Source organism: Lynx canadensis, chromosome C1 (assembly GCF_007474595.2).
Source record: "Lynx canadensis isolate LIC74 chromosome C1, mLynCan4.pri.v2, whole genome shotgun sequence".
Lineage (NCBI taxonomy): Eukaryota > Metazoa > Chordata > Mammalia > Carnivora > Felidae > Lynx > Lynx canadensis.
In genome coordinates, this window is record NC_044310.1 from 50,430,997 (window position 1) to 50,443,629 (window position 12,633).

General features: G+C 38.7%; 1 protein-coding gene and 1 pseudogene across 2 annotated transcripts in view; one reads left to right on the top strand and one right to left on the bottom strand.

The window, feature by feature from the left end:
* PATJ (PATJ crumbs cell polarity complex component) overlaps positions 1 to 12,633 on the top strand; it is a 363,529-nt gene that overhangs the window by 227,188 nt on the left and 123,708 nt on the right. For both annotated transcript variants that reach the window (XM_030323890.1, XM_030323891.2), the window contains exon 29: positions 10,079 to 10,170. In XM_030323890.1, the coding sequence (XP_030179750.1) occupies positions 10,079 to 10,170 (92 nt within the window). The remainder of the gene's footprint in view (positions 1 to 10,078; positions 10,171 to 12,633) is intronic.
* Positions 3,531 to 4,345, bottom strand: LOC115519976 (annotated as a pseudogene).

Here is a 12,633-nt window from a genome sequence, read left to right on the forward strand (position 1 = left end):
AAATTATTTTGAAGAGGGAGGAAGGTAGTTGGGCTATGGGTGATTAGGACGAGTCTTTAGCAAAGTAGCAGGAGTCCCATAGCATGCCACCCATTCCAGCCTCAGACCTGCTGGAAAGAGGCTCTGGGATCAGGACATGCAAGCTTGGATTCTAGTTCTGCAGGTGTCTTACCTAGAACCCTATACAAGTCCCTGAGTTTGAGTCTCAGTGTCCTTGTTACAGAAATACCGGAGCATCTGCCTTGCCGACCTGTCATGCAGAGCAGTGTGACAGTGCCAGACTGTCTGTGAAATATGCTTTCAAAGCTATCAAATACACATGATCTAATCCTGACTCTATAGGCTATAGGACTGGTTCACTGACAAAATTTGTGTCAAAAAAAAAAATGTTTTTAAAAGAGAAGCTGGAGTTGGGAGGAGGGGAATTAGGAACTTCGATGAAGTCCTTTGATGATCCACTGGGTTTGTGGCTACATCTGTGGGAACGTCTAGGAAAATATTTTGAAGACAAAAGAGAAAAAGTCTAAAAACAGAGGGAATTGGAGTAGAGCTCTAAGTAGATCATCATATGAAAGAAGCAAACGTTAAGCTGAGCATTACTAGTCTTGATTCGTAGCGTGTACCAATTCTTGGAAGAAGGAATTCTAGGTCAGTGGTCACCTGAGTCTGTTTGCTTCTGTGACTAACAACACCACTAATACAGGTAGGTTGTAATGCCTCAACCTCCTAGGGAAACACGATTCCTTTGCAATATTAATGAGCTGTTAAGAGAGAGATTATACTTCTGCCTCCATTTACATATTCCTTCCTATTTTGGTCAAGTGAACCAACCTGTAGCAATTGGGGCAACTTCCACAGAAACACTGAAAATCAGAGCAGCAAATAAACATATTTCTCTGCTCACTTCCTTGAAGTCAATATTTTTCAGAATTTTCAAGGTTTAGGATTCAAAAGAACAACCTGTTTTGGGACACCTGAGTGGCTCAGTCAGTTGAGCTTCCAACTTCAGCTCAGGTCATGATCTCACAGTTCGTGGGTTCAAGCCCCACATCGGACTGTGTGCTGGCAGTGCGGAGCCTGCTTGTGATTCTCTCTGCCTCTCCCTGACTTGCGCTCTTTCTCAAAATAAATAAGCTTTAAAAAAATAAAAGAACATGCCGTTTTCTGAATATATCAAATTTAGGGAGATGTGAGCTACGTATTACTATTACTTTGCCTTTAGAAGGTGTTCCAGTTTCATTAGATTTGTTTGAGAGAAAATAAATCTCATGCCTAAGCCTTTTAAATGGCTGTATTCCTTTGGGAACATTGTACTTCACAAGAAATAGATTACAGTGAAGTTGCCTACCTCATTTCAGCACTGCATCATTAAACGGAGTCCTTAAAACCTGCTCCTTTACCCAAAGTATTAAATTATTGGGCTTGATGTGTATTATTTTGTCTTTTTGAGAAAAAAATTACTGTGACAGTTTTCTTCAGAAATACTTTTCATTACAGTGAAATTGTTTTCATGTGGTTTCCGTCACTTTCCCTGTTCCTTCGCTAGCCTTGGTACCTCCTCTCTTTCCCTTCTCCATGTGCAAACCTGAAATGGTGGTTTGGAAAGTGAGGATCATTCTTCATGAGGCTAGTGCCCAAAATTTTTGGAAAGGGAAAGTATTCTACAAGGTCGTCTTTGAACAGGATCTGTTTACTTCTATAACACCCCTACCCCCAAAAGCTATACTAAAGTACCTGTGTTTCCTAGAAACTAAGACCTGCAGTTTTCTTTCCCTGGCCCTGGTGCTCTTCCTGCTGCTCACTTCCCCCTGTGCCTGCTAGTTTCTGTCTGCTCAAGAACCAACCCACCCATCTCCAAGAAGAGACAGTCACTTCTTGCTTTATGCCTACATTCATTATGCCAAAGCCAATTGCAGGTTTTTGTTTCCAAGACTGTTAACTTACCGGAGTACCAGCTGCTCGAGTGGCAGGGACCATATCTGACTGAATAAAATAATTCCTATAAAGTAATTTTCAGAGGATCTGGTACCTGGAACAAAGCTGGTGCTCAATACATGTAGCTGTGGTAATGATGGCAATGAAAATTCCTCTATCCTCATCACTACACTACGACAGTTGAAATAAATGAGTAAATGGAGGATATAACATATATCTAATATACTTTTATTGGAATATTCTTGGTCTGGCGTTTCTATTTATGAGGCCCTATTAATTGGATTTAAAATTTCACAGGATTAAAAATGAGTTATTAGGTTAACAAGACAGGCTTTTGACTCAAACAGATTTGGCTATAATTACTGGCTATAGATCTGTTATATTGGTTAAATTCCTTAAACTTAATATACTTTCACTTTCTCCATCTGTATAATTAGATGATAATGTATTCCTTCTACTGATTTGTGTGAGACTTAAGTGAAATAATGTATTTAAGATGTGTGTATATGCATGTGCCTTGTGTGTTGTAAGCATTTATTAAATGGTATTATTACAAAGTAGTAATAAAATATCACTATACAGAAACAAACTGGAAATCACCTCAAATCCCACCAATCAGAGATACTCATCATTGTTGACATTTAGTATATACTCATGGAGCTTTTTTTTAGACTCAGAACTTTTACATAATGAAAATAATGTGATAGATAACGTATTTTGTCATTTACTTTTTTCACTCAGTAATTTTATCTTTTTTAAAATATTTATTTATTTTGAGAGAGAGAGAGAGCAAAAGCAGAGAAGGGGCAGAGAGAGAGAGGGAGAGAGAGAATGTCAGACTCCACACTCATTGTGGAGCTGACGCGGGACTCAATCTCATAACCGCAGGATCATGACCTGAGCCGATATCAAGAGTCAGATGTTTAACCGACTGAGCCACCCAGGTGCCCCCAATTTTATCTTCTTATGGCAGTGGATCTAGGTCTGTGCCATCCTTCTTCACTCCTTTTAATGGACACAGTTTTCCATTTATCAACATAACGATAGAAAATATAATAAAACTTTTGTTGATGAGTGTATAGTTTTTTCATATTTTTCTCTATTAAAGTATAGCCCATCATAGACATTTTGACTCCCAGATTTTTAATCTTTTAGGATAAACTTTTAGCAGTGAAATTATTAGATTAAAAATTAACCTCTAAAAGTCTCATCAATTATTACTTACTGTTTTTTCCTACATGTGTGTTATACTCAGTAAAAGTTTATTAAAGGAAAAAGTTAACCTATAGATTCCAGTGTCATGAAATATAAGCAATAGAGTATATTTAAAAGTAAAGTAGGGAGAAGGAGTCAGTTTTCATTATCAGGAGTTCCAGTTACCTGAACTCTAGCTCCGTGTTTTGGTTTTTTTTTTAATCACTTTCTTTAATATACAAGAAACACACGAGACACAAATAAAGGCTAAGAAAGTGCTCAGTCCTCGAGTTGGTAGTTTAGGGGGAGCTGAAGACAATGAGCCTTTCCTGTCTCCCAGGGAAAGAAGGGCTGTGAGGACACAACATCACCAGGCCCCTGGTGAACCCGGCGCTGGGGCCACACACGGCCTAGTTCTCCACCAAGTTTGGAAAGTGCTGATTTTCCTTGTCCTGGTCCTGGCCCTGCTCCCACACTCGGCCTCCGGTTTCCAGAAGTCGTCCAGTTCTCAGAATGGCCCCTTCCTTTAGTGCTCTAGCATTTTCACTGAGGGGAGGAGGCCGCTTACCCTGTCGTGGTGTCAGAGTTCTGGGGGAGTTGTCATCCTGTAGGTTGGTGAGGGGAGATCTCCCTAGTACCTTGCCATTTCCTTTCTGTCTATTGTGCTTAGACCTGAAGATCAGGGAGTCTCAGGGTTCTCTTAAGGGCTTGTCTGAACCCTGGCAGGCCATGGGGGTTGTGAGGGCTGTCCTGCTTCCTCCTTAGAGGACACCTGCTTGAGGGGAGCTCAGTCTGGCTCCAGAGTGGCATCCGGTCCTCAAGGGACAAACTGGGGTGGCCAGAGGCAAGTCCAATTCAGAAGGTGAAGTTGCCTCTAGGGGCAGAACAGGCTCTGGGGGAAGATTCGATTTGGAGGCTTCTGTCTCAAAGACTTCATTCAGCTGTTTCACCAGTGGGCTTGGGGGTCTCCACTGCCAGTCTTCATAGGTGTCCATGCAATGCCAAGGGTAGGAGAGCGGGGATCTGAGTCTTGGGCCTCATTAGGACCCTCCAACTGCTCTCCTGCTGGTAGGGTTGGCTGTAGAGAACTCTCCATCTGGATGGGAGTGCGCAGGATGACGGCACTAGGTGAATGCAGGTCCGCCACTCGGGCCAGAAGCTTGTTGTGCTGTGGAAACCAAGCCAGAATGACCGGGGAGCTCTTGGCTGAGCCCATCTCAACCAGGAGAAATAAGGTGGGGTGGGGCGGGGCCTGGACCAGGGCAAGGAGGGGACGCCAGGCCCCAATTCCTCTTTGGGATGCACAGAAGCTCCTAGCTCAGTTTTTTAATAATAATTTTTCAACTGTTCAGAATAAATCCCTCTACTTCAATAAAAGTATGGGCAAAGGTGGTGTTGTTGGGTATTATATTATAACATGATATTCAAACCTCAGGCAAATCTGTTGCTTGAACTAAATTTTAGTTTTTTATAATTAATATCTTTAATCCCAGCTTAAGTTAATTAACTTTGACTTCCAATTTGGTAAGTTTTTTGAATAGATTTAATTGAGTTGCTCTCCAGCATAAATTTATATTCATGTTCAGTTGAACTATGGAAAATTGAGTGATATTTTTGAATAATTAATTTTAATAAAATAAATCTCATTAAAGACCTCTTAAGTGAAAGTTTACATAGTATAACAAAAGGATTTACATTCATTTACTTTTGCTGAATCTTGCTGTATTAACCCTAATTCTACTTCTTCTACAAACTGTAAAATAATGCAATTAAATATCCAATCTTTGATACCAAAATATAGAGAGTTTACCTCAAAAGAGTGCTTTCTGGGTTTTTTTTTTTTCCTTCTCCACTGCAGTAGCAGAAACCAATTTATGAAGGGAAATATAAATCCCATTGAAACCCCGTTATAATATGACTTCTGAGTTTTATAAAAACAGATGTTTCTTATTTAAGGCTATTGTCTTCAGTATCTAGGGCTGCTATCATTTGCCCCTGTTCTCATTGAACTAGAAATTAAGAATTTAGGAAAAGATGAGTTAATTTACCCATGATAAAATATCAGTGTCTTTCTGGGACCGGGACCCCCTGAGCTTGAGATCGAAGTTACCATGTGGAGGTCTCAGAAAGCCCTTTTTGTCAGTATTCAGAAGAGGAAGCCAAACAGATAAGAAAATCAGAATTGTAACTCAAGAGCATAGAAATCTCCTTGGGTCAGAAAGCCTTTTTCCTTTGTCTACTTTCTTTTCTTTTTGAATGCCAGGATAAATTACTATGTGTCTGAGAGAGCATAAGACTAGGAGATAAAAAGAGGTATATCACTTGAATGTATAAATTAGTATTTAGAAATAGGGGCCCCAGATACTGTATTGGTGGAGACTTTTTTGATGGGAAAGAACAGAAATTAGTTCAAGGTGATTTAACCAAAAAGGGGAGAACTTATTGCAATAGTATGGGTGTCCGTCCCAGAACCTGGAGATTGGGTTGCCTGGGGACCTCAGGAAGTGATGGCTTTTCCTGCTCCTTCATCCATGTGGCAGAATATGGCCACCTCACAGAAGCTCAGAAAAGATGTGGAGGATCGTTACGAGTGTCACTCAACATGCATAAACTGGACTGTCCCAGAAGTAGGATATATGGTTATTCTTGAGTGGAAGAGTTATAGATCTCAGCTATTAAGATAATAAAAAGATAATTTAGGTGTAATGGGAACACTAAATCAGAACTTAGGACGGTTCTTCCCACCAGTAAGAATAATAACAAAAATAAGGACATATCTAAATAATTTATTACTCTTTTTCTGTATCATTGAGTCACCTTCAAAAGGAGAAACTTTGGGAAAGGCACTTCTCTACCCCCTCAGTTTACTGGAAGTAAATAGGAAATGATAATATTTTTTCTAACTTCTTGATAATCTGAATGATCACTCATATTCTAAAAGAATGGGAGCAGTATTTGCCCCAAAATGAAATATTTTAGTTGTCTTCCTTTGGCATGAGTCAGAAAAAATTAAAATGGTGATCAATCTATACAGTATCTGTACAATGAAAAAAAGGGTAGTAAGTATATAATATTGTTCAAGTTGCAGTTTGCTTGCACGAAGAGAAGTACAGTCTTAGGGGACTCCACATTGCATTTCAGACTTGAAAAGCCTAGCAGTCAACTCTCAGGCATTTCCTCTGTACATTGTGGTAAGATGCTTTGATTCCGACTTCTGTATCTCAAAGCTCTAGGACCTACGATGGTAGGTCACCACATCCTCCTGTTCCCACTCAGAGTTTATTTAACAGACATCTTTATAAAAATGACTTTCAAAATCATCTGATTTTTATGTGCACCATACAGATGTGACCTCTAGGTGTGCTTTAGGATTATCATCATCTGATGAAAGTACATAATACCCCAGTTGCTCTGAGATTTAAATGAGATAGTGTGCCTAAAGAGCTTAGGATAATGTTTGGTACAGACTAAGCACTTGATAAATGATAGCTGTTATTAATTAGAATTGACCTGAAAGACTTCCAGGAGGTATAGAGTGCTTTCTTTTTTGCCTGTGCTATACTTAGAAGATGCCCTACATCTGTTGTTTAAAGAATAGTGCCCTCAGAGAACAGCAGCTTCTCAGAAATAGAATAAGTGACAGTCTAAAGTTAATTGTGCATAAAATGCATCATATTCTTTCTAATTACTTATTGAATTTTCTCTGGCGTGTGTTTCCTTTAGTGATGAAGAAATACAAAAACTGCTTATGCAGTTGGAAGCTGTATGTGCCTTTCATTTAAGTAGTGAAATTGTTGTATATTAAATAAGATCCAAGAAAACACAAAAGAGCCCTTCCTGTCTTAGAACTCACAGGCTACTAACGTATTTCTGAAGTCAGAAGAGAGACTTTGTCTTAGATTTTTAAAGCCAGAGATCTGCATTTTCCTTTTTGACATAATCCTGTTAAATCAGGTTTCACTCTGTGTTGAGTTTCTTATTCTGTTCCTGGTCTTGCACTGCAGAACCGAGTTTCTCCAGAGGCCTCCAAACACTGGCAGGAGCAGCTACCATAACAGTAAATGGCACAGTTGTTGGCACTGGAAAAAAACATCCACAGCAAGCAAGCTGTTCCGCCTTTCTACAGCCAGAGCCTCTGAATATTCACAAACAGCACCATGAAGACATAACTGTAGATTTACTCTTAGATAAATTAAAATTAATGACCTGCTTTCTTCATTTGGGCTGTAATTTTTCCCTCTTAGAATAACAGTACCATACATTTTATCCTATCAAAGTGGAAGATCACAGCTAAAAAGCAGGCATCTCCATAAAGATGAAACAGCTCAATTTTCTGTATGTTCAAGCTTTTGCTAATAAAAAAGACTTTAAAAAGAAAAAAAAATCCCTTTGAAGACTGGAGCCCACCTCAGAGAAAGCATAGTAGCAGTTGATTAATGAAAGAGCCATTTGCATTCAGGGCTCTGCAATTTTGGATGTCTTGCCGAGCACCGCTGTGTGCAGGCTACGCCTGGCAGGCTGGCAAACACCAAGTGGAGGACATGGTTCCTGCCCTCAACAAGTTTTGCCCAGTTCAGTAAATGCCAGGTGCCTGCACTGATGCTTATCACCTGACAAGGATTGGCTTGACCGTGTCAGGTGAGGCGTAAGCGCGACAAGAGAACATTTTTAAATGTAGTGCCACAGGATTCAAAGACGGGAAGATTTGATAGGTCTGCTTTCTGAAAGCAGAGGCCAGACACGGTGGGGAAGACATTCGCAAATAATTACCTGAATGCCAGACTTTGAGTCACGCATATTCCACATGTCATCTCATTTTTGAGTTGTGATTTAAAAGATCCGTATTTGTTGTTCATTGTAAATGGAAGAGATTGAGAAATACGGTTTGCAAAAAAAAGCGATCATGGCAGACATACTATTTTGTAACCAGGTTAGCACAGTTGGACATTTCCTATGTCATTATTCTTTTTCACATGACTCTATCATTACATGACTTAACCATTTTTCCCCCTTATAATGAGTTAGGTAGTACAATGTAAATATAAGAAAAATAAAACTATGAAAACATTAGGAGAAAACCTATAATTTAAACGGTGGGCACTTCAATACACACACACACATACACACACATATATACATATACATTTTTTTAGAACAGCAAAATTGAGAGGAAGGTACAGAGATTTCCCATATGTCCCTTTTAGACTACCGACATCCCTCTCCAGAGTGGTACATGTGTTATTGTTGATGTACCTGCATTGACACATCATCATCTCCCAGTCCATAGTTTACATTGGGGTTCACTCTTGGTGGTGTACATTCTGTAGGATTGGACAAATGTATAATGGTATGTGTCCATCATTATAGTATCATACAGAGGATGGACACATTTTTAAATACATGTTATTAAAAAAGATAAAAACCTTAACAGAAAAGATGAGTAATTTTGAACACCCCCAAAATAATTTTTGGTATTAAGATTATTATAAATGAAGTCGGTTAAGCGTCCAGCTCTTGATTTCAGCTCAGGTCATGATCTCACAGTTCATGCGCTGATAACGCAGAGCCTGCTTGGGGTTCTCCCCCTCTCTCTCTCTCTCTCTCTCTGCCCCTCCCCTCTCACTTGCATGTGTGCTCTCTCAAAATAAATAAGTAAACATTAAAAAAAGATGATTATAAATAAAATTTAAAGGCATTATCTCATGTAATTCTCACAACAGTTTTATGAAGCAAGTGCTTAAATTCCTTTTAAAGAAGAGGAAACTGAGGCACAGAGAAATAGTGTGGAGATCAGTGGGTTTCTGGGAGGTTATCTTGGTGAAGAATAAAAGCTGATAGAATGAGGGACATAGTGAGAAGGTAGTTTCAGTTTAGTCTCTGCAACAGACTTTGATGTACATCCCCACGTTACCACTTCAAGATGATGGATGAGCTTCATTTCAGACAGCTCCCTCCTCTGTTCATTTCCATACACTTTCTCATTATAACTGCTATGACAAAAACCTTTTCCAGGTATGTCTTCGAACACAAAATTTCAGAGGCCTCAAGGACAGACCAATGCTAATTACAAAAAACTGAAATCCCTATTTTCTATTCCTCATATAGTATATTGTACTGTCTCTAAAATAGACAGTTTCAAGGCCTCCGTTAAATTGGGACAGTATAGATCATTAACTAGTTATTAAAGAGACAAAGGAGAAAAGCCAAAACTGTGTGAGCTATTATCAATTGGATGAAATAAAAGATTGATTATGACTATCATCATAGTTTATCACTGGAAAAATCTGGAGTAAAAAAATTTAGAATGTCAATGTTTTTAGAGCATATTTAGGCGAACTCAATCAAGTTGAAATTCCACCATATCTTGGATAAGAGCAGATGGCTCATTGATTGTGTATAGTAAAATGTTTCCATGCAATTGATCTAAAATTTGATTTAAAATGGGGATAGATATTTACCTCCTCTGGAGTAACAAAATTTATGCTATGTAATAACCTTGACACATTTACAGAATCGTGTTTAATGGGCCCTCCAGAGGTCTGGTGAATACCACAGTTTAGTCTGTTTTCTACATTTTTTAGAAATCTGGAAAGGCTGTAGGAAATATATCTGTCATAAAGTTTTTACATTTAGCTCAACTACTGCTCTCTTGAAGTTTAGCAAAAGGTTCAAGGACTATATGCTCTTTATTAACTGCATTCAAAACTGAATTTAAGAGATTTTAATAGCTATTTGGAATTAGTATTTTAATCCATACTACAAACAATGTTAAGATTTTTTAGCATTAAAGAGCCCTACATGGATCCACTTAAACATGAATGGACTTCATTGTTTAATTCCAAGTATATACACATATATTTGTATAAATGTATAAATGTATACATGTATATTTTTATACAAACCAAACATATTGCATTTTTACAAGTGCATTTTATTTTTTCCCCATTAGATAAACAATCAGATCCTGTATGGAAGAAGCCACCAAAATGCATCTGCCATTATTAAGACTGCCCCATCAAAAGTCAAGCTGGTTTTCATCAGGTAAGATACACACACACACGCATACATCTGGTTTTCTAAAATTAGTATCTCTTAAAAAATCTAAGATTTCTTCTGGAGGTGTTATTATTTTCTAAGACTATGTTTTATCTTTGGTTTGTCTAACAAAATCACCATATCCTAAAAATAGATTGTCCTTTTTTAACTGTCACTTTAAGGAACATTTGGATTGTTTCAATTATGAGGCTTTCTTGTTATTTACATTTCATATGATAGAACTGGTAGTTGAGGCTAGTATTTGTATTTTGGTTTTTAAATTTTCTTCCTTTCCTGGAGCTGGTTATCCGCTCTATAAATATAATAGAGTCTTCTAACTTCCCTTCCTCCTTTCACCATCATGTGGTACATTTGTTGACTCATTAATGTCTTCATCAAAGAATACGCAGGAAAACAGAACCCAGAAACATTTTAGGAGCTTCATATTAAGAGTGCTGGTGTGGGGTGCCTGGGTAGCTCTCAGTTAAGCCTCCAACTCTTGATATTGACTCAGGTCATAATCTCACATTTTATGAGATTGAGTCCTACATCAGGCTCTGTGCTGACAGCATGGACCCTGCTGGGGCGCGCTCTCTCTCTCTCTCTCTCTCTCTCTCTCTCTCTCTGCCCCACCCACACTCATGCTCTCGCTGTCTCTCTTTTTGAACTTAAAAAATGTATATATCAAATGCTGGTGAGAAATCCCGAGGGGAGCAGATGTGAACTCTGGTGTCTAGAGTCATGTGGTGTGTTTGGGGTTCCACATTTTCCCATATCCTGCATACTACCTGACTGAGTCCTTTTGGCATAAGTAAGTCAGAACTGGGAATTCTCGTTGGTGGTATTTACCATTGCCTCATCAGCAATGGAATGTTTGATTCCTTTATTGGATCAAATGACTGATAAATCAGAATTATCACTCAGTGATTGCAGCTAACCCTGTATGTTAACTGTCACTTCTGTTTCTTTTCCTTCTGGGCCTCAGGTATCCTCTATAAAATGGGAATAATAAAGCACCTACCTCATTCACTGTGACATGTCAAAAATCTGAAATGTTGAACACTTTCTCGCATAAAGACTGAAAGAGTGTTAAATGGCATTCTATGACATTGATGATCATTATTCCTCTTCCTACTATTACTAGTTATTTGTCTGTAAGAGCTATGCATTCCTAGGGACCACTGGGATTAAGGGGTAGTTTTATTCCCAGATATGGACACTAATGTAGGTGACTGAAATATTCCTTCCCATGCCATCACTTCAGCCTCACAGGGTGTTATTGCTGTTTTGCTCCTGAAGAGATCATACATTGGTACCCTTTTCTCCCACTCAGCGGCACTTCTGGGTTTCCAGGTTTTAGTCTTGCTTCTGAAGGGCGAATCCTTTCTCCTTCTCTTCTGTCTTTGTGTGTTACGCCAGCCTTCCTCTGGCTCACTCACCTTGAAGTCTTATGTGAGGTACCAGTCTCCTTTTTGGGTTTCTCTGCCCTTCCTGTTGCCAGAGGTTACAAAATTGGAGTTAGAGGCTGAAAACATGAACAGGCCTGAGGAAAGGTCAGCCGCTCAGAGATGAAGGTGTCCATCGACAGACATCCACGTAGGCTTGACCACTTTGCGGAGAGTCATGCGAGGATGCCACAAGCAGGCACACACAGCCCTCACGGGTGTCTGCACTTAGTGCTCAGCACATGTTGACCAACCACTGCAACTATTATGGTTATTAACATCGCCATCACCTCTTCACCATCTGTGGGGCTTTTATCACCCATTCTGGGTCATCCCACTTTAGAGAGAGCAAAAAGATAATTGAATAGGATCCAAAGGAAACCATCTAATGCAATTAAGTAGTTGGGAAATAGAATCCTCCTCTTTCAAAAAAGAAAGGTTACATGATTTGAAATTGTTTAGAAGATAGAAGAGAAAGCTGAGGAGAATTTTAATCATAGTAATAAAGCCCCGGTAATTTAGTGTGTGATGATTTCAATTTTGATTGTTCAGAGGAGATCAGAATCAAAGAAATGGTTTGTTCAGTGAATTAATGGTGTAAGCATGATTGAGGATGTCACGGAATACTTATTTACTGGAAGGGATTTTAAGCAATTTGGAAGTATCAATGTACATTCAAAACATGCAATCTAATTATGAACCTTTCTTAAATTATAGTGCCTAGCACATTGTTGACATTCGAAAAGCTTTATTGAGTAAGTTTCCTTGCAGCTACCTCTAAGCAATTCCAGATTACTTATTCTCCAAAGGTAACAATCATATAAGTTAGTTTGGCTGATTTTGTGAATTTAAAGATAACAGAAAAAAAGATACATATAGATCAATTTATTATTTTACAAAATAATTTCTTTCTCATACTTAAGTCCCTCTCTTCAGTACTTTCCCAAATAATCTAAGTTGGGGCAAGTGTCTCTATCTTTCTGAATAGAGAGAAAAAAGATGTAGGCGTGATTCTGAATAATCT